The sequence below is a fragment of the Cucurbita pepo genome, chromosome LG19 (genome assembly GCF_002806865.2).
Source record: "Cucurbita pepo subsp. pepo cultivar mu-cu-16 chromosome LG19, ASM280686v2, whole genome shotgun sequence".
Taxonomy (NCBI): domain Eukaryota; kingdom Viridiplantae; phylum Streptophyta; class Magnoliopsida; order Cucurbitales; family Cucurbitaceae; genus Cucurbita; species Cucurbita pepo.
The window spans coordinates 1,198,855-1,219,920 of NC_036656.1; the positions used below are offsets into that span (position 1 = coordinate 1,198,855).

The 21,066-nt window shown below is 35.5% G+C and overlaps 1 protein-coding gene across 1 annotated transcript; it reads right to left on the reverse strand.

The window, feature by feature from the left end:
- Window positions 1-11,222: 11,222 nt before the first annotated feature.
- On the reverse strand, window positions 11,223-21,060 carry LOC111781589. The gene is made up of 12 exons (XM_023662274.1): window positions 20,635-21,060; window positions 18,865-18,999; window positions 18,697-18,747; window positions 17,412-17,504; window positions 15,330-15,512; window positions 15,115-15,217; window positions 14,841-15,026; window positions 13,649-13,763; window positions 12,411-13,533; window positions 11,873-12,258; window positions 11,806-11,823; window positions 11,223-11,708 (listed from the first exon to the last, which is right to left on the reverse strand). Exons 1-12 carry the CDS (start codon window positions 20,884-20,886, stop codon window positions 11,642-11,644), a joined length of 2,712 nt encoding a protein of 903 aa, XP_023518042.1. The 5' UTR covers window positions 20,887-21,060; the 3' UTR covers window positions 11,223-11,641.
- Between the last annotated feature and the right edge of the window lie 6 nt (window positions 21,061-21,066).

Sequence of the window (21,066 nt, forward strand, 5' to 3'; positions counted from 1 at the left end):
GTGTTATGAATCTATGATATTACAAATTGAAAAAAAAAAAAAATGTGTTTTTTTGGTTGAGGAGGCAAAAAGATTGGCGGTTAAAATTTATACCATTTATACCCTTTCGAGATGGGTCGATGTTCGATTATTTGACTTCTTGATTACATTCTTTAATGATCTGTATTTTTTTCTCTAGTTGGTGTTAGAGGTTTGTATGCCGCAGTAAAGAATAATACTTTGGATGAACTAAGGGTATCTAAAAAACTAGATGACCCGAAAAATTTGGTTAACCCAGTTCGAGTTGGGTTGGGTTATAAAGTTACTTCGTTGGGTTCAAATAAATGAAAATTTTATCGGTTGGGTTGGTTCATAAGTTTTTCTGAAATATCACACGTCTGCGTAGGAGAACGAAACATACTTTAAAAGGGTGTGGAAACCTCTCTCTAACATACGCTTTTTAAAAACCTTGAGGGAAAGCTCAAAGAGGACAATATTTGCTAGCGGTAGGACTAAGCCGTTATAAAATGGTATCAGAGTCGGACACTGGGCGATGTGCCAGCGAGGAGGTTGTTCCTTGAAGGGGGTAGAGGCGGTATGCTAGTAAGGACGCCGGGCCCCGAAGGGGGTCGATTTGGTGGAGGTCTCACATCAATTGGAGAAAGGAACAAGTGTCAGCGAAGACGTTGGGCCTTGAAGAGAGGTGGATTGTGATATCCCACATCGATTGGGGAGGAGAACTAAAGGGTGGTGCTCTAATTTTTCAAAACACTATACTATGGACGGGCTAAATTATGCTCAATAGAATTTTATTGATTTAGTATATGACGAAAAAAATAACGAGGAAAAAGACATCCTAGGAGACAAGATGACCACTATATTCAGCTTATTTTAACTCCCTCTCGTTCTCCAACATTTCACGAGGAGATTAACAAATAAATCTATAATTCAACTAGTTAAGACATATATTATAAATCAAAACGTTAAAATTTTAGCATTTGTCAAAAGTCGAAAACCTTTCTACGACACTCATAAAGACGTGTTTTACAATCTGTCCATTGAAATATATTTACAGCACATTTCTACACTATTAAAGTTGTATTTTTGTTGGAACGTTATAAAATTGGCAATTTTGAGGTGTATAATATAAGTGGGTCCACTACCTATGTTTTACTAAGAGATATATTCTCGACAAAAATGGTAAATAATTAATTTAGTAACTAAAATAGATTTGAAATCGTCTCATTCGCTCGTTCTTTAAGCTCTCTCTCTCTAGTTTCCTCTATTCTCGTTTTTCTCGAGAGTTTAGGTCAAATGAGATAATGTTTGGTTTTAGCTCGAGTTTTCTGAACAGTAAGTCTAGACTACAACTTATTTACAAATTATCATTTATTTGTTTACACGAAAAGCATACGGTGCAAATCTAGACTTCTCGAGCTCAAACTACACAATTTCATACATTTCAAATTCATAAACGAAACGTCTCGAAAATTGTTTTATTCATTAAGTAATTTTATCGAATTAGGTAATTTGTTTATTCGAGTGGTTTTTGTTCGAAGGTGAATATCTATGATAAAACCTACCATTTTTGTAAGATTCTCTTTTTAAGTTCTTCAACTATGTTTTGGTTTTATTCTCGGTTATTATAGAAGACTCAAACCTCGAAAATCATAATCTCTGCTTTCATTTTTTAATATTATTTTAAACTCGTTGAGCTATGTTCATGTTAACTTCGATAAAATTATGATCAGAGTGGATATTATTCGCACATATTGAATCAAACCCTCTTAATTTCTTTAGCATCGACAATAAATTATTTAGTATATACGTAACATTTTGTCTGTTTTTTTTTTTTCTTAATAATAATTGATTATTAATTTAGTACATAGAATTCGAGTGTAGAAAAGGTTGAGACGTCCACTAAACCAACATGGTCGAGACCCCTGAAGATTCACCTCAAACCAGATAGAGAATTCTCGTTTAAATATGAAACGAGAGAGAGAGAGTGAGGAGAATTTTCTCCTTGTTAACTAAATGGGGTCGAAGATACAAAATAAACTAGGTTAAAAGCCGAGATGAACTAAGATCATACAAACCACGCAAACCAGGTCTCTCATTTCCTTTCCTCTATCGTCCAACCTTACGTCCTCCTAGCGATTCAAATATGTCACAGATTTACCCATATAGATGAGTATTGAAACTACTTTTAACACGACAACGACATATGATAAATCATATTTATGTCCCATCAATCCACACACAATTACTCCATCACGACATAACTCGACACAACTTATCAATGACATAAAATATTTAAAAGTAACCAAAAAAAAAAAAAAAAAAAAAAAAAAAAAAAAAAAAAAAAAAAAAAAAAAANTATATATATACATACATATATATATATATATTATTTATTAAAAAATATATATTTTAAAAAGATATTGAAAATTGGTAAGTGGGTACATGCATGTGCATCCATTATCCATTTGATGGAAACAACACATTTGACTTTCTCTGGTGAACCCTATACCGCCACGTCAGATTATGTTGTATTCGTATATTCCACGTGGCGGAATATAAGTGGAGGATGTTGGTGTGTCGGCGTGGGTCAAAAACAAGTACCATAAAAGACCCGACCCGTGGATTCCGGGTTTCCTTCCAACCCGATATTTCTCCATTCNGCATTCTCCTTCCTCTTTTTTAACATTAAAAAACAATTAAAATTTGTTTTAAATTTTGAATTAGTATAATCTCTCGGGTCGAAGATTTGGAATCTGAACTCGACACGAGATGACCCTAACATTTTCGAGATCGCTTATGACATAGTTACGTTACTTATTGCTTGCTTCTATAGCCTCGACATTCTCCTGTATCTATACAACATAGCTACGTTATTTATTCCTCGTTTCTTAAAATGAAATCTTTCTCCACAGACTAACGAGTTTTCTTTCGACATATGTTTCCTATAAGAATTTTCTCGAGGTCAAGAAACATAGAATTGCTCCATAAAAAAACACGTTTAACTTTAGAGTTTCTACGACTAAACCCTAAAAAAGTGGATACTAACTTCAATTCTTATAAGTCTTTTCTCAAGAATCATATCCTTAAGTTCACTCTCATTCAGATGTGGTCTCGGTTACTGCATCAACTAAAACCCACTGCTAGCAAATATTGTCCGCTTTGGCCTATAACGTATCGCCATCAGCCTCACGATTTTAAAACGTGTCTACTGGGAGAGGTTTCCACACACTTATAAGAAATGTTTTGTTCCCCTCCCCAACCGACGTGGGATCTTACAATCCACCCCTTAAAAGCCCAGCGTCCTCACTAGCACACCACCCAATGTCTGGCTCTAATATTATTTGTAACACCTCAAACCCACCACTAGCATATATTGTTCGTTTTAGTCTATTACGTATCACTGTCAGCTTTACGATTTTAAAACACGTCGACAAGAAGAATCATATTAATATTTTCTAGCACCTTTTTATTTATCTAATAAAGTTATTATGGCTTATACACGGATGAAAATTAAATCATCATCCAAATCAAATCAGTCATTTCAGCTAACTATATATATATATATATATTGCTCGTATCTTGTCCTACCCTACTCATAGGAGGCCCTTACGAGACCGTAGGAATGTCAATCACGACATAATTAAATTCACTTGTGGTCGAGAGAAAGCGAGCAGTTCTTTGTCTTGTATAGCTCGAGTTGTCCATCTCATTAATACTATCGTTTTTCAACCTACCGTTTTAGCTTACTTTGGTGTCGACTTTTTTACTCTACCATAGCTATTATAGATAAACATTTATGTTTGAATGGACCCATTTGATATTTGAGTTTTGAATGTTGAAAGAGCTGAAAGAATGATACGAATAAAAGGTTAGAATTATGGTGAGGAGTCACTTATCTACATAGAACCACACCTACGAACTCGTGCATGTCCTTGGACCATGTCTCCAAGCAAGCTAGCCCATGACCCTCGTTGGTTTTAGGTTGTACTAACAGCTCTCCTATGATATGTGTTTGAGAAAATTTATTTCTATCTTCATTTTTTCACTCAAAAGTTTTACTTAAAAGTATCATTGTAATAATACTTTCAAATATTTAAAAAATATTTCGACTTTTAGAAAGCATTCATTAACATACTTATTGCTCAATTTCGTCGTACTTTAGTGATTCAAAACTGGTTAGAGAATCCATATTCTGACGGCTTTAGCTTGACTTCTCGACTGATCTAGTTAGGTCTAATACGTTCGGATCTTTTTCTACCATATTTTACTTTTGGGAGTCGTTATGACATTTTCAGAAGCGTTTGCTGTTTAGCTAATTTAAATTATATGGAGCTAAGTTTATTGTTTTATTCAATTAGATTCGTTAATTTTTATAGTAGAATTCTAAATTATGATTGTGGGATTCATTAGGTAGAATTAAATTTTAAGGAGTAGTGACTTCGGCTTAGACTATCCAAGTAAATGGTTCTACTAATGGACGCCCATGGGCTTGAATGAATGATTTGTATATTGTCCTATGACCCCTACACGTGTCATATGTTATGATCGTATGATGTGTGTTGTTTATGCTATGATGTAAGTTATATTATGATATTATAATGTGGTATGATTGTGATATGTTATAAAATTACGTTGCGATATCAATGTTGTATGCTGCTTGAACCTCCATATGTCACGTACCTTGATGTCAGCATGATCGCCCTATTCCTATGAGATATTGATAAACCATGTATGTTAATCATGAGAGATATGTTTGGTATAGGAAGCATGTATCATATATTTATGTTCAGTATACGTATGCATGTCTCATAGGAATGCTATGTCATGAAAAGAATGGAGGCATGACTTACCTCATAAATATATATCATAATTTGATACTATGAGGTTTTATGCATTATGTGTATCACGTGCATCGAGATACTTCCTTGTTGTGATTAGTACGAACGCATACATTATGATATTTCTGTACGCCATTATATTATGTGGGCTCCTTTTCCTTCTTAGCTTTGGTAGCATGAGTGTGCACTATCTGAAGCTTAGGTCTATGGGGTACGTATACGAGCCCAACTGATGGATCCGTATGCGTGTGGACCATGAATAGAGATGTAATACACACCTAATTCGCCCAACTGAAAGGTAGAGTTCAAGGTCATGATGCTTTATAAAAAAATAAGATCCCTCTATGATGCATGTAATTGGAATTCTCGGCCCCAATAGTGAGGCTACTTATTGAGTATTTCCTTAAAAACTCAAGCCACGTGTTACTTCTTTTTCAGATAAAGGTAAGTTGCCCTTGTATATATGACAGTGTCGTTATTGAGGTCATGAGAATGAAGTTAGTGTAGTCACCTTTACATTTAACGTCGTAGCCCTTAGGCTAGATCATGATGTTTTCATTCCTCTCAAAATTCTTGCATTTTGATTTTCGCTATTATGGTCGATATCATTATACCTTTATTTTAAATGAATTTTACAAACGTTTAAGTCCATGACAACACTTACTTGTGATTGTTCTTAGTGAATTCTCGCATATGTTAGGCATGTTCCTCCTAGGTGACGGGGCCTCCTCCTACTCGTCCACTTACTATATATGGCAACGAGTGAATTCCATCTTGTAAGATTATGTTCCCAACTTCCTGTTTGGTTAAGTCCCCGAAATGGTAGTCATATTGAATTGGCTACAAAAGCTGACGTAAGAATTCATAACTCACTCAGAACTAAGATAAAGTTGCATACGATCATCCCATAATTTGAATCAAATCTTAGGTAACAATTATCAAGTGGGTCGTATTCATGGTGTTAAACATGATCATTTAGGTTATTAGTTAAACATGATCCTCCCATATGTCAACAACATATCGTTCAAGATTATACTAATAAACTTGAACTTTTTATACGACACATTATATTACATTGCAAATGAATTTATCAATGTTGTTATTAAAAATTAAATAATTAATTACGAGATTTTAAGAAATAAATCTCAACCGACCTAATTGTTTACTGTTGAAATGGGTTGAGANATATGTCAACAACATATCGTTCAAGATTATACTAATAAACTTGAACTTTTTATACGACACATTATATTACATTGCAAATGAATTTATCAATGTTGTTATTAAAAATTAAATAATTAATTACGAGATTTTAAGAAATAAATCTCAACCGACCTAATTGTTTACTGTTGAAATGGGTTGAGACGCACACTGAACTAAACTAAACCAAGGTGGATTGGTCTTCAACTTCGCATAGACTAGCGTTCCCGAGACATTCTCCTCCCTTTCTTCTCTAGCGTTTCACAATGATTCACTATGGCATAAACACTAGAGTTTGATACGAGCACTAAGTCAAACAGTCTATTTATACGGATTCCTCGCGGTGCGGAACTTTCGCCAGTGCTGGTGCCTCTGGCAGCGCTTCTTGAGCTACCCCCGTTGACACCTCGTCGTTAGTGTTCCGATTCTCTTGCCACTCTCAATCGTTTTCATCGCCTTGGAGCCATAGACTGACTTTTCAGAATTCCAATCTCGATGTCCTTCCCCCCGTCAGATTCAATCCCAGCTATAATAGCAATAGGATATAGACTAGACTAGGGAATGATTGGTTTTAGAATATTCTTTATCTTTCCTATTGACAGATTCCCGAAGACTCTATTACACTGCTCCCCCTATTAGTTAGCCAGCGTTTTAGTCTTCCCCTCTTTATTACCTCCTTCTATCATCAGACAAGAAAGCGTTTTAATGGTAGGAGCTGAGACATGATGACGATTACGTTATGCCTACTGATTAATAGTACTGCCACCAATGCTTAGTGATCTTGATAAAAAATTTCACAAAAAATCAAAGAATCGAGGGTCAAATCGAAGAATCACTAATTGATTTATGGGCGGGTCCATATGAACAACGATGATCTAAGACAACCACACAATAGTGCTCAAAGTGGATAGGTGATTGAGATTGCAAGATTTCTAGCGACTCAGTCGGAAATCTAGCAAACCTTAATATAGTGTAAGAACGTCAAAATGTTGGCACATGATTTATATTCTAGTTCACTTAATTATCGTGAACACAATCACCCGATCATCCAATTTTATTAAAACCAAATGATAACATTTTTCATTCAAAACTTTATAATAAAAATATTTTCTATAATTTACTTCAAAATTAATTCAAATATTTAATTAAAAACGTTATTTTCAATTAAATCATCATTACACACCAAATTTGTCAAAAAAGCAATAANAAATTAATTCAAATATTTAATTAAAAACGTTATTTTCAATTAAATCATCATTAGTAAGTTGATTATTGGCAACACACCAAATTGGTCAAAAAAGCAATGATGATATTCTAAGTTGTAAATGATTAAATTTATTTTTCATTTTCAATATCATAACTTTTCGGGAAAGAACTCTCAAAATAATTTTAATAACAAAAATAAAAAATCATTTCCCGAGCTCGTACATATTTNAATAATTTTAATAACAAAAATAAAAAATCATTTCCCGAGCTCTTACATATTTAGGTTAATACTTCTTCTAAGTATAACGAGAAAATTGTTCATAAATCAGGGAAGAAGTTACATACCGACTAGAAAAGATGATCAAATTAGCATTTCAAATAGCTTGATGTAGGATCGATCTCCAACCCCGAGCGGGAGATACCCTAAAACGAAAGAAAAAAAAAACCCTAATCGATATGCCNTTCATAAATCAGGGAAGAAGTTACATACCGACTAGAAAAGATAAAGATGATCGAATTAGCATTTCAAATAGCTTGATGTAGGATCGATCTCCAACCCCGAGCGGGAGATACCCTAAAACGAAAGAAAAAAAAAAACCCTAATCGATATGCCACTGATACGACACGACATATAGATCAGGTACCGAACCGATTAATGCAAAATGGAAAAGAAAACAAAGCTATTTTCTCCTCCTAATACATCCAAATTACCAATATATAAATGATGATTCCCTTTTGTTTGTGGACAAAACAATAATAATATAAAGACGAAGAATAAGCCATATTGTTAAAGAAAGGGATGCATGTAAATAGTGAAAAATAAAATATATGAGGTGGAGAAGGAATTCGGTGACCGACCAATGACGGTGCGACAAGAATTGATCGGTGACGACAGCACGTGTGGGTGAGGGGGACACAAGAATCTTTCGGAAAATCTCTAGAGCCGTCGCTGTGCACGGGTGCCCTTTTGGTAATAATCTTATTTTTATTTGCTCTTTTGTCCTTTTGCTTTATTTTTTTTAAATTAAATTACATCCCTGAATTTCTCTATTATTACAAAATTTCCCCATGCCTCTAATTTATTTATTTATTTATTTATTTAAACGACGTAGAAAGGACGAAATTAATATTTTGGGCCATAACCTGTTGCATACGACGCCGCTTTGTTAAGTAATAATATATTCTTTTTATTATTATTACTAAATAATAATTTTTGTCATTTTCTTCTAATTAAAGTTTCATATAATCTATGGACTATGAAAAGCATTTGAACTTTTATGAGGTGTTTGGATTAGTGTAAAGATAAGATTAGCCTCATCCTTCCACGTTCGGGTTCGGTTTTGTAGATAGTGGTGCCATTTTGAGCCTTGATAACCCGGGTCCCGTCCAATAGTCAGCCCCTACCCGGAGAAAGCTCCTCCATCTTGAAGATGATTCTTCTTTGACTCTCAAGAAGCAAGCTTTCTCAAAGAAGAAATGAGAAGTTCTCGCTCCTACACCTATCGGTCTCACAATTCTATTCCCTTTGCCCTCCGGGTTTCACAATTCCATTCCCTTCTTCTCCTTCATCGTCATCTTTCGTCTTGACTTGTTTACGTCAGGAGTTCAGGGAATAAAAGAAAGCTAGCTCGACTAAGACAGAGAGGAGCGAAGAAGCTTTACCTTGTTCAATCTGGGAGTTCAGGGTCCGGATCAAGAATCAATCAATAAGGTCGTTATTACATGCATGACATGACTATTAAGTGTGGAAACGTTCATTTAAAATACTTCAAAAGTAATGTTATGGACTTAAACGTTCTAAATAAAAGTTTTAAATAAATAACGTGAAATTTAAATAAAACGAAAACAAAAAAGAATAAAAAAAATGTTTGGTCTAACCTATGTGGCTTGAGTATTTATTAAAATAATCAGTAAGTTTGGGGTTAGAAAATGTTACAACGTGCAACATAGTGTAATCTATCCTTTTAACATATCATAGCATCTGTAGTACTCGTACACTTCTTTACACATGGTCCACGCGTGCAAGCATAGACCCACTAAGAGGGCTTGCACACCTCTTGGGTCTGGCTCGTTGGATTAGCACTTGGTAACGGACTCTTGTTGAACATTATGGAGAGAAAGGGACTGCATAACATCATGGCAAACATAAATGTCTTAAATCATAAAATGTGAGGTAAGAGAAAGTATCTCAGTTTACATGACACACAAATATGCATTAGGTCCTCATATCTTATAATCATGACATAATTTATGATGGAAGAGAAACCTCCCGTCATCTCTAACATAACAAGTATGTGAATTATGCATATATAATTCCCGTACATTCTTTCATACCTAACATAGCTTTCATGGTATGGTCTATGGAGACTTATGTGTCGTAGATTATCATTTCATAACAATTTTATATAACATGACATGATCACACCATAACAAAACTTTTTATACATGACATAGCTTATCATAACATATTATAGCACAACATGACATAATATAGCATATACAATTGCATATCATAACATATCATAACTCAACGTCATGTTACCTCCATTGAAGTAGGAAATATATATAATTGCAAGTCCTCGCAAGAGACACCCGATCATTTGAAGTTATTATCATTTTCTAAAAACTTTAAGCATTTACTTTAAGGTAAGATCTAAATTTCACAGACAAAAAACGCCCCACTCAAATCATGAGAGGAATAATACTAGAATTTTTACCGGTAAATGTTGCTTCCGACGTTGATTCTTCCTTTATCGACTAAATCTACTTAAAGTAGAGTAAATTAGTGAGGTATTTTGCAGTTGATCGGGTTCAGAATGGAAAATTTTTATATTACAAAAAAAATATTTATTGTATTTAGTTTGGTGGAGGAATAAAATGCTTTAAGAAAATTTATTATAGTTTGCTTTCGAATTTTTTATTTAAAAGCACTCATTTCATTCCTTTTTCATATGAGACCAAATTTGTTCATTTTAAAATTTGATAACACCGATTAATATAAAGATTTATGTGGAGCCTTAGAATGTTACATCTTAACTATAAAAAAAAATTAAATAAGAATATGTCTTTATTCTTGTCTTTTAATTATGAATTTAATGCTCATCATTAACTTGAAATGATTGATTTGGTTACCTGTTGAATAGATATTTCATAGTATACGATCGTCGAGAATGAAGTGTTTATAGGTTGAGATATTTTTAGAGATATCTAATTATACTCATTTTGTTGCACATCGGCTAATTTAGGGAATGATAGTGAGTTTATAATTAAAGATACTATCTTCATTGACATAAGGCCTTTTAGGGAAGCCCAAAGCAAAGCTACGAGACTTTATGTTCAAAGTGGACAATATCATACTATTGTGGAGAGTCGTGTTCATCTAACACAACAGAACTAGAACCTTGGAAGGACTAGTCCCTTCCAATTTCCGTACATAGTGAATCAAGACATCAGTTTTCTTCTTCAATAACATTCTTCCATATAAACAAGATGGCTTGATCCGAGTCGAGACTATCGGGGTTAGTAGTCAATCATGAGTATCTCCCATCATAAGCTATTTGAAGTCTACAAAATAGAAATGGTATGGAATGACGGTCTTAAGAGAGTCATATTTGCAGGTTAGGCTTGTAAAATGCCTTGTAAACTGGGAGGGCTTTGCATATCAGATAGTTTAAGGGCTCTCCTGACATGCATCTCTAAGCCTTAAATCTAAATTTTGAGGAAAGAGCCAACTAAACCATAAAAGGACTCGATTGTTATAAAAGAATTACAAGACAAACCAAAAATGAACCATGATTTCGTGTATCAACTCTTTGTTAGATTGAATATCTAAAAGAAACCAGCCCAAACCTCTTTCCAAGGAGTTCTTTTCATTTACAAAGCCCAAAAGGCCTCCTTCACATGAAAATGAGAAGAAAATGCAGCACAGCCATATATCAAAATTGGCCAAAAAAACAGAAGATAACCAAGGCAAATAGAGCACAATTAACACTGCTGCTAATGCATGGTGATGGTTAAGGCAGAGTATAGAGATTGGCTCCAAAAGCAAGCCTTTTGACTTACAACAAACATAGGCAACAAAATATAGTCTGTGCTTCCATTGTTACAGGCATCCTAAGTTTACTAGGGAAAAGGAAAGAAAAAAAGAAAAAAAAAAAAAGCTCTTTTTTTGGTGTAAAACACGACTATCAAGCAAAATAAATTGGTAGAATTTACAAAATAATTTTTGAGCTACAAATAGAACAGAACATCTAAATTGCAGAGATGGGAGGGTCGAGGAGGAAACCGTTGTCGACGAGTCTCGCTTGGTTCAGTTTGTTAGCAACTACTACAGTTTTCTTCCTACTCAGTTTCATACTGACTAACCAAATAAATAAAAGCTCCATTTCCCATTCGTGTCAGTTGGATAAGGGTGGGAAATCCTCTTCATCTTTTAACTCGTATGATTGCATATGAACAGAGAGCCTACATATCCAGAAGAAAACACAAAGTTTTAAACAGTTTAATAAGTCCCATGTAAAATCTCTCGTAAGTACCTGGAAGGATTATGAAGTGTTTGTACCTATCTTGGTCGGTAATCAACGTCTGTTTGGCTTTCTGCATCTTGGGACTTGATACGTTCAAAGCTNGACGCCTGTTTGGCTTTCTGCATCTTGGGACTTGATACGTTCAAAGCTGCTGCGGGGTTTTGTAAGAGTGCAGATACTTGACTAGGTTCCCCGCTGCAATCTACGGGTGACTCTAATTGAAGATGCCCAAATGACCCGAATTCTACAGCTCTGTCTGGCCGAGGCATTGCAACATTACCATTATGGTTAGCTCTCCTTACAGGAGATCCAGAGGAAGTCAATATACCACCACCATGATTGGCAGTTGGTACTTGGTGCAGGTCTTGACCACTTTTCTCAGGCACAGTTGTTTCCAAGGGGGTCAGTGATTGGCCGTTGTTTCGAGGTGACCTCACTGGCACTTGGTTCCTTCCCCTGGCTGATGGTGGTCTGTCTCTGTAATGGTTCTGGAAAGAGAAAAATACTCAATGAGGAGAAAGAAACAAATCTTCAACAACCCAAACAATGCACACGTTATTAGCAGTTCTCAAGTATTTGCCACCAATTTCAATTTAAATTTTAAAATAGCACATATTGGAAGTTAATATGAGGAGCATACCATGTTGGGAAAGTATGTCCCCGTTCCTCGTGGCTTCGGCATCTCTTCCATACCCAATGTTGCACCCCCTGTTAATATTGGTGATCGTATGGGATAGAATGCTGTTCTTGGAATAAGTCCATTACTGTTTATCTGGGCAAATGGATTCTGCTTTACCTGCACTGAGCGTCGAATTATATCCCATGCATTCTTGCTTGGATATTGCGAAGGCAAAGGTGGAGGAATAGGCGAAAGGGGCGCACTCGAGGCATAATCGTAGTACCACCGGCCAATTTGCAAACTGTTGAAATGACTTTCATAATCACCATTAAGATCTGACAAAGCATTAGTTTCTGGAGGTCTAGTCAGGAACCGATAACGACAAGAACGAGGATAAAAGTCTTCAGATGAGAAAGATATTGAATTTGAAGATGGAGAACATTGTTTTGTTTCAGATTTGTTTGCCACATCGTCGTCATCAGTCACGTGGTTCTCATCCTGCTTAACTTGTGCGGAAGACACTGTTGCTACAGTAGGTGATTGCAGATGCTGGCAAGATGAGTCCTTTTCCATTAACTCAGAGTTCTCTGGAGTAGATTTATTTGTGTGTTCATCTTTTAGCTCCCCATTTTCCATGATCGGTCTTGAGCAATAACGATGAGGAGCACGATGAGATTGATGACCTAATGGCAGTATACCCTCCCCAAAACTTGAAGGGGATGACTTATTTGCATCGTGAGAAATAGTAACACCTTCAATTCTCAGACTAGCAAGATCATTTGCATCCCCAGAGAGACGATAATCTGAAACACCAATGGCATTTGCAAGACTATCAACACCTGAAGGAACTGATAATGGCACTTGGACCGATCTTCTTCGAGATGATTCAGTCGTGATACTGCCAATGTGATCATATTTACCTGATGCCTTATCATTGCCATTTACCCCATGAGTTGATATTTCCCGACTCCAGCTATATTCCCCAGTAGTTTCACTGTCACACACAGAGCCTGAATTACTATTATTGGTTTCTTCTTGGGCGTCTGTACCAGATGCGAGTAAAGCTGCACAAGATTCATAGCCTCCAGACACTGGAACAGAATCTTGGACATCAGGCCGCTGCCCACCTCCGTGCCTATCCAATNATACAGCACCTGAAAGTTTACATGTATGATAATAGTTATATATAAAGCATGTGCAAGACCTATATATCTATATCTATATATATATATATATTCAAAGGAAGGAGTTAAAGAAGAGTAGCNAAAAAAAAGTTGCAAACTTCATCCACTATATTTTCTTCAGGACGGGAAAGGATGAACCCTAGCTTCCGGGCACCAAAACTGAAAGCACTTCTAATCCTGTAGAAGTTTCCTGCACGTTATGGAGTGGCTGTCAAATATTTTAAGGGGTATCACCTAGGACACAAAAAGCTAGTTGTTAACTAGATTGGATCATTTCTAAGGTTTAAATCCCATTCTAGTCTGAACTTTTATCCTAATTCCATTCTATCCAACTCTCAAATCTTTTATTTTGATCCCTTAGTATTTAAATATTCAAGTTTAGTCTGTATACTTCACATAAAAGTTTGCTTTAGTCCTTACAGTCAATTTTCCAACCATCATACTAATAGCAACCTAGATTCAGTTCAAAACTTGGACGCTAAATTTTGATTTTTTTAATGAATATCTAAACTTTCATTGAGAACAAAAGAATACAAGAGGCATGCAAGGAAAGCTCCAATCAGAAGGAAGTCAAACCAAGATAAGAAGGGGCTTCAATAATCCAAAATAAAATGTAAGGGAAGTCCAAAGAGACGTGAAATCTGCCAAGGAATCACACATATCCTCCTTAGACCTCTCTAACTCCTCTATAATTCTATTGTTCCTCTCACGGCCCCATAAAATCATGCAAACCCCCAAAAGCCACAAGAGGCGCCCCATATCACAATAGAACGGATAAAGGAGCTCATCCACCAAAGAACTACACTTGATCTGTATTTCTATGGGAAATGCCCTTGAGCCCCTTATCATGATTAGACACTTAATTTGTTGCTTCAACGATTTGTAAGTGGAGACAACGAATTAAAGGCATTTTCAACAGGGTTTGGTTAAACGAAATTAGAAAATTAAGCACCAAAATGGTCTTTTAAAAACAAAGTTACACAGTTCAGATATCATTTGGATGTCTAAAGATCAAGACAGAGTAAGCATAAGACTTAGGATTTAGTCGTGTTATTATAACTTATTTCCATAATAAACATTTATTACTCCATGTCATAATAAAAGACCTCTCCCCGTCTAGTGAGCATGCTCAAGGAACTGAAAGCTACGAGTAATTTCTAAATTATTGAAAAGATAATAGCTCTTCACAAAGATAAAACACTTCACCATAGTTTTAGGATAAAAAATGGCAGACAATCAAACCAGATATAGGAGAATAGTTGCTTGCCTTTGCTAACACTGCGACCAAGGTTGTTATTTTCTTTCAGTGGATCAACAATGTTGAGATGCTTTATGGGAAATGCCCTTGAGTTTGCCTCGTTCCCCCTTGCAGGCACTGACAACCTTTCTAAACAGTTGTTAAGAAAATCAGCGCCAAGCAACAGATCACCCCCACCATTTTCAGGTGTCTCAACTGCCAGAAGGCAAAAACATTTAGAACTCCAAATAGAAGGCATGTAGGTACTTCAAAAGGTTCAGGTATGCCAAAAGAAGCCGCTCACCAACAAACTCTGGTAGTGAGGATAGCCGAACTGGACCATTCAAGCTTATGCAGTAATTATCCCAATCAAATTTGCTAAAATAGTCTAGAAACTTGTACAGCACCTGAAAGTTTACATGTATGATACAATAGTTATACATAAAGAATGTGCAAGACCTATATATATATATATTCAAAGGAAGGAGTTAAAGAAGAGTAGCTCCTCAAACTACTAACCTCTAGAGGACCATTTAAGGCCGAATGGAAGAGATGAAAAATATATAGAACCAAAGTCTCCAAAGCATATGTTGATATCAAGCCATGATGAGCTCCAAGAATGCGGCTCTCATAATAGCACCAAGCTTTAATCAGTATAATGCTGCGCTTGAAAAGATTATCTTTGCCAATACGACGATCAATCTGTCAGAGATAGTAGGACTAAAACCATCATTATGATATGTCATTTTTACATGTAGAAGAAGAGGCGCAGAAGTTTTGATCCCAACATTTTATAAAAGAATGTCAATTAGAACCAGAGAGCAAACATTTGGTGAATCATGTAAAATGAAAAAGAACCTCTGGTGCAAAGTTATTTTTAAAAAAAACATTTGGTCAATTATTTTAAAAAAGTGTGTAATTTGATCCAAAAGGATGGCCAGTTACAACCAATCTGGTAAAGGATGCATGGGCCAAAGACAAGTCAACCACATGCTATTATCCATGCAAATGTGTGCAAGCAGGAGAAAGGCAGGCGTAATCTATCTAAGGCCAAGACTCTCAAAAGTATTCACACTCACTGTCGTGTTTATTCTTTATAGAACAAATATTCTCCCCAACATTATTTCTTCTTCCAAGGACAACTGTAAATCATAGTATTTTGATAAACTACTTGTAAAGANGAAAAGATTATCTTTGCCAATACGACGATCAATCTGTCAGAGATAGTAGGACTAAAACCATCATTATGATATGTCATTTTTACATGTAGAAGAAGAGGCGCAGAAGTTTTGATCCCAACATTTTATAAAAGAATGTCAATTAGAACCAGAGAGCAAACATTTGGTGAATCATGTAAAATGAAAAAGAACCTCTGGTGCAAAGTTATTTTTAAAAAAAACATTTGGTCAATTATTTTAAAAAAGTGTGTAATTTGATCCAAAAGGATGGCCAGTTACAACCAATCTGGTAAAGGATGCATGGGCCAAAGACAAGTCAACCACATGCTATTATCCATGCAAATGTGTGCAAGCAGGAGAAAGGCAGGCGTAATCTATCTAAGGCCAAGACTCTCAAAAGTATTCACACTCACTGTCGTGTTTATTCTTTATAGAACAAATATTCTCCCCAACATTATTTCTTCTTCCAAGGACAACTGTAAATCATAGTATTTTGATAAACTACTTGTAAAGAGTGGGAAACAAAGAATTCCCATACAGATTTAAAGTTTAAAGTACTTCAAGAAAATACAAAAATAAGAAGAACGCCAAAATTTCCTGATTCATTTACTTTGGATCAATGATGCAAATGTTGATATGTCAATACAAGAGTTACGAATATCTCGCCACATATTTGGATATCAAAGAATATTCCAGGCAAATCTTGAATACTTGTAGAAATATTGTGAACTTCTAAACGAAACTTGAAACTAGGTTATTTAAGATACGAACTACCAATTTATGTATGTACATGTATAACTAACAAATAAAAAATGTGCATTTCGTACAATAGAAAAATATTATTGAAGACTGAAAATAAAAGAAAATTGGATGGTTCTGTGATAAATATATTTGTTAATACAAGGGCATATGTGTGTGTGTGTATATATATAAGAGGGACAAAAAAATATATTACGGCGGAAACAAGTGATCCAAATTTAAAAGATATATTATGAAGGTTAGAAGAGAGGGAAAGTTACGGGCCAAGAAAAGAATGGAAGAATGATCGACCAAGATCCCCAAGATTTTCATTCTTGCTTTAAATCACACAAAGAAATAAACCAATTGAAGATGGAAGAATGATCCATCGGGATGTGGAATCAAGATATCAGGAAGCTCTACAATTTAGAAATTTGCTTTAAGTGATACCAAGAACCATGATTGAGTTCGGAACCATATGAAGTAAACAGGATAATCAAAAGGTAGGTTACTACAGAAGTATGCAATCGTTGATATATATGCACCAATTCATACATATGCAACTTAATCTAAACTTAGGCATGTAGTTCACTAAAAATAAAAAATAAAAAATTAAAATATACCTTCTCAAGGAAGCACAAGGTGGAAAGCCCTCCCNAAAAAAAAAAAAAATTTAAAAATATACCTTCTCAAGGAAGCACAAGGTGGAAAGCCCTCCCAATTGATTGAACGAAATATCAACAACTATATTCTGTACAAGGCATTTTACAAGCTTAACCTGCAAACATAACACTCTAAGAAATCAAACATTACATGACAAAACATATCAGGCTATTATATTAACTGCAAGAAGATCATGTAGCACTCTGCAATACTACACAAACAACAAATATAAAGTAAACACAATTCACAGCGTGTAATCACAAAAGATCACTCATTAGACTCGTTCATAACTAGTTCAACCACCTGTTTAATGAACCTACAAATGACACACTCCCAAATATCCTGTAAAATTATCCAAAAAAAATACTAGGCATAATAGCCACCTGTAAGAAAATTTCAGTTTCATCAGCCAGNATATACTAAGCATAATAGCCACCTGTAAGAAAATTTCAGTTTCATCAGCCAGNTATAACTTATTTCCATAATAAACATTTATTACTCCATGTCATAATAAGAGACCCCTCGCCGTCTAGTGTGCATGCTCAAGGAACTTAAAGCTACGAGTAATTTCTAAATTATTGAAAAGATAATAGCTCTCCACAAAGATAAAACACTTCACCATAGTTTTAGGATAACCTGATCACATCTTTATAGATGGAAAAAAAAAATNAAAATCACAAGCAATACATAGGAAAATGATTCATTGGAAGGCCCAGGGAAGTTATAGAGACANCAAATCACAAGCAATACAGAGGAAAATGATTCATTGGAAGGCCCAGGGAAGTTATAGAGACAAGGTCCATACGTAAGACAATGTCAACAGAAATGGAAAATTAAGACTTGGAAACAGGAACTCTAAGTCATTTTCAGAAATCAAGGTTTCGAACTCTACCAAAACACACATTATACGAAAGGCAACAATAACCTGCAATAAATCTCAGAAGTTCCAGAGATATGCAAGACTTCAGGAAGAAGTACATGAGAAAAACTAGTAGTAACGATAAAAGATATAAAAAATGGCTAGCTTCAGTCAATTCCTTCAAAATATTATAATTATTGCCTATATCTTCTTTTCTTTTTACGTTACCAAGACCAATTGCCAACTGAAAGCAAGAAATTAGGATTCTAGGATACCATAGCAATTAGCATGAGCCCATCAAAAAATGGGAAGATGACCACGAAGAACCAAAATTTCAAACATCTACTGTAAGAAGAGATGTCTTGAGCTCATTGGTGGTAACTAAAAAAGTTTGCATAGTTTGCAAGTAGAATAACTTCGAGAAGAAAAGAATATTTAAAGCCAGGACCTCAGCTCGAATTAATTGCACATCCTTTACAACAAACTCAGCTGCCCCATTNGAGCTGCCCCATTCTGTTCTTCCCTATTGAGGACCGAACATACATCACTGGCCAAAGCATCCTCTAAATTTGAACCCACAAGGGCCGTCAAATCAATATCTCNCAGCTGCCCCATTCTGTTCTTCACTATTGAGGACCGAACATACATCACTGGCCAAAGCGTCCTCTAAATTTGAACCCACAAGGGCCGTCAAATCAATATCTCCATCAGGCAAGTAGGTCTTTAATGGCACTGACCCAAATGGGAAAACCTGTACCATCATAAATTAGTGAGAAATCTGCAATTAAATCTGTAATTTCAATCGAATTTTCAGAATGTGAGCACAAGTTTCTAGAAGAAAAATGGTAGAAATGCATATAGCTTCCAGGCCAATAGTGAACATCTGGACGTGATTAAAACCAAAAGAAAGCGAAGGTTTTTGCCTCCGCCCAACTACATTCAAGGCCAATGCCAGACACTTTAATGGACCCCATGATATTAGAATTACACCATACACTAACTTACAAGATTCAACTTGTACAATGCTTTCGCGACACAGCCATTGAAACTAGTTTACAAAGGCAAGCCATAGTCATTGAATACAACCATAGCAGGTACACCAACAAGTAGTCGGCAGATTGAAGGGAAAAGTAAAACCATAAGATTAGTGTATCGGTAAATTTCCAAAAACACTAATATCCACTACAAATGTTTGGACTTGTCAAAAGTACCATCCGCTTATCTAAATCATGGTTCTCAAGAACCCATACATTACAACTTCAAATTTATATTGAAAATCATCAAGCATCGGTGACTGCCTCAATTTAAATGTTTTCACAGGACCACTTATCCATTTATTTCTCATATTTCTTGAAAAATCTAGCATCACGAACTCCCATATCAGATGTTCTTGAAAACCCAAAACTGCTAAGCTATCATGGATATTATCCTTTGTTGGAAGTGCATATATAGAGTTTATGGAACTGAATATTATTACTTAATATGGTATCATAAGGGGGAAATGGGTACCCACAGGCACAAAGTAAACTAGGTATCTTGAAAGTAGATAAACATTATCCCATTTTTCTGTATATTTCATCAAACTAATGAAAGATCTATTTCTCATAAAAATAAAAATTAATAAAACTAATAAAATAAACTAATTAATAGAAGATGAAGAAAGTAGCAGGTCGATGTTGATTTAAGTTGAATTGGATTGACCTTCGCAAAAGTACAAATGCACAACATTAGGTAATCTAGTATAAAAAGTAAACCTTTCCACAAGGCCATGCCTGATTAATCAATGGAGTAATATATTTGACAAAAATATGTGAAGATGAAACCGAACAACCACGTCGAAAATTGTTCATCCAATTAAAAGCCTCGTCTCTTACCAAAAAAAGAAAAAAAAAGAAGAAAATATACCATTGGAGAGAGACAGAACAAAAAAAAACTTGCATGATTGAAAATCATGACCTAAAACCACGTCTACTGCAATACAGCCATGTAGTTTAAACCAATATTTCCACCTTTCATTCGTCAATATAGTCGGCACAGATTGGATTACAATCAGCATTAACTCAACACATGAACAGAATGCATAAAACCTTCGAGCACTTGAAAAACAATGAACAGAAGCACAAATTTGGATAAAATCCCAACGTTGAATCATAACACTGTTTCCTATGTGCTATTGCTACTTCAACAAAAGAGAAACATTGCAAACACTGTCCAGATTAATTTTCATGAAGAAAGCTAATGCTTAGCCGTAATACTCACAACATCAGTAATTGTAAACACTGATATAAAAATTCCAGAATTCTCAAACTACTAGTGAAGAAATTAAAAGTACGAAGTGTGGCGATTAAGATTGCGATGCACATATTACATATAACTGCAAGCTCACCTCGCATTGAAGATGACCTCTAAGGAGTCTTTGCACGTAATCTATAACCGCTTCCCTTCTCCTTTCCGATACGACAGTAGGCTGAACCTGCCAGATTATAGCCTGCGTGACTTCCTCGGCTCTCCGCCAGTAACCAGCATCAACAGCCTCCGGATTCGACGGGAGCAACGATGAAAACGATGAGGAAGAGGACGGTTTGTCTTCTGCTACGGCACCATTTTGTTCAAGCGACCAAAACCGAAGATCGCCCATGAAAGAACTAAAGCTTCAGCGACGATACGAAACCTGAATTGGTCACAGCCGACATCGACCGACGGTTCCGGTGGCCGGCGCAGCAGAAATCGATGGTGCAACCATGGTGGTGCAAATTAGGAGAGAAAATCGAAGTTTGAAAGTGACGGTGGTGATCTGGAGTGGAATTTTGATCCTATG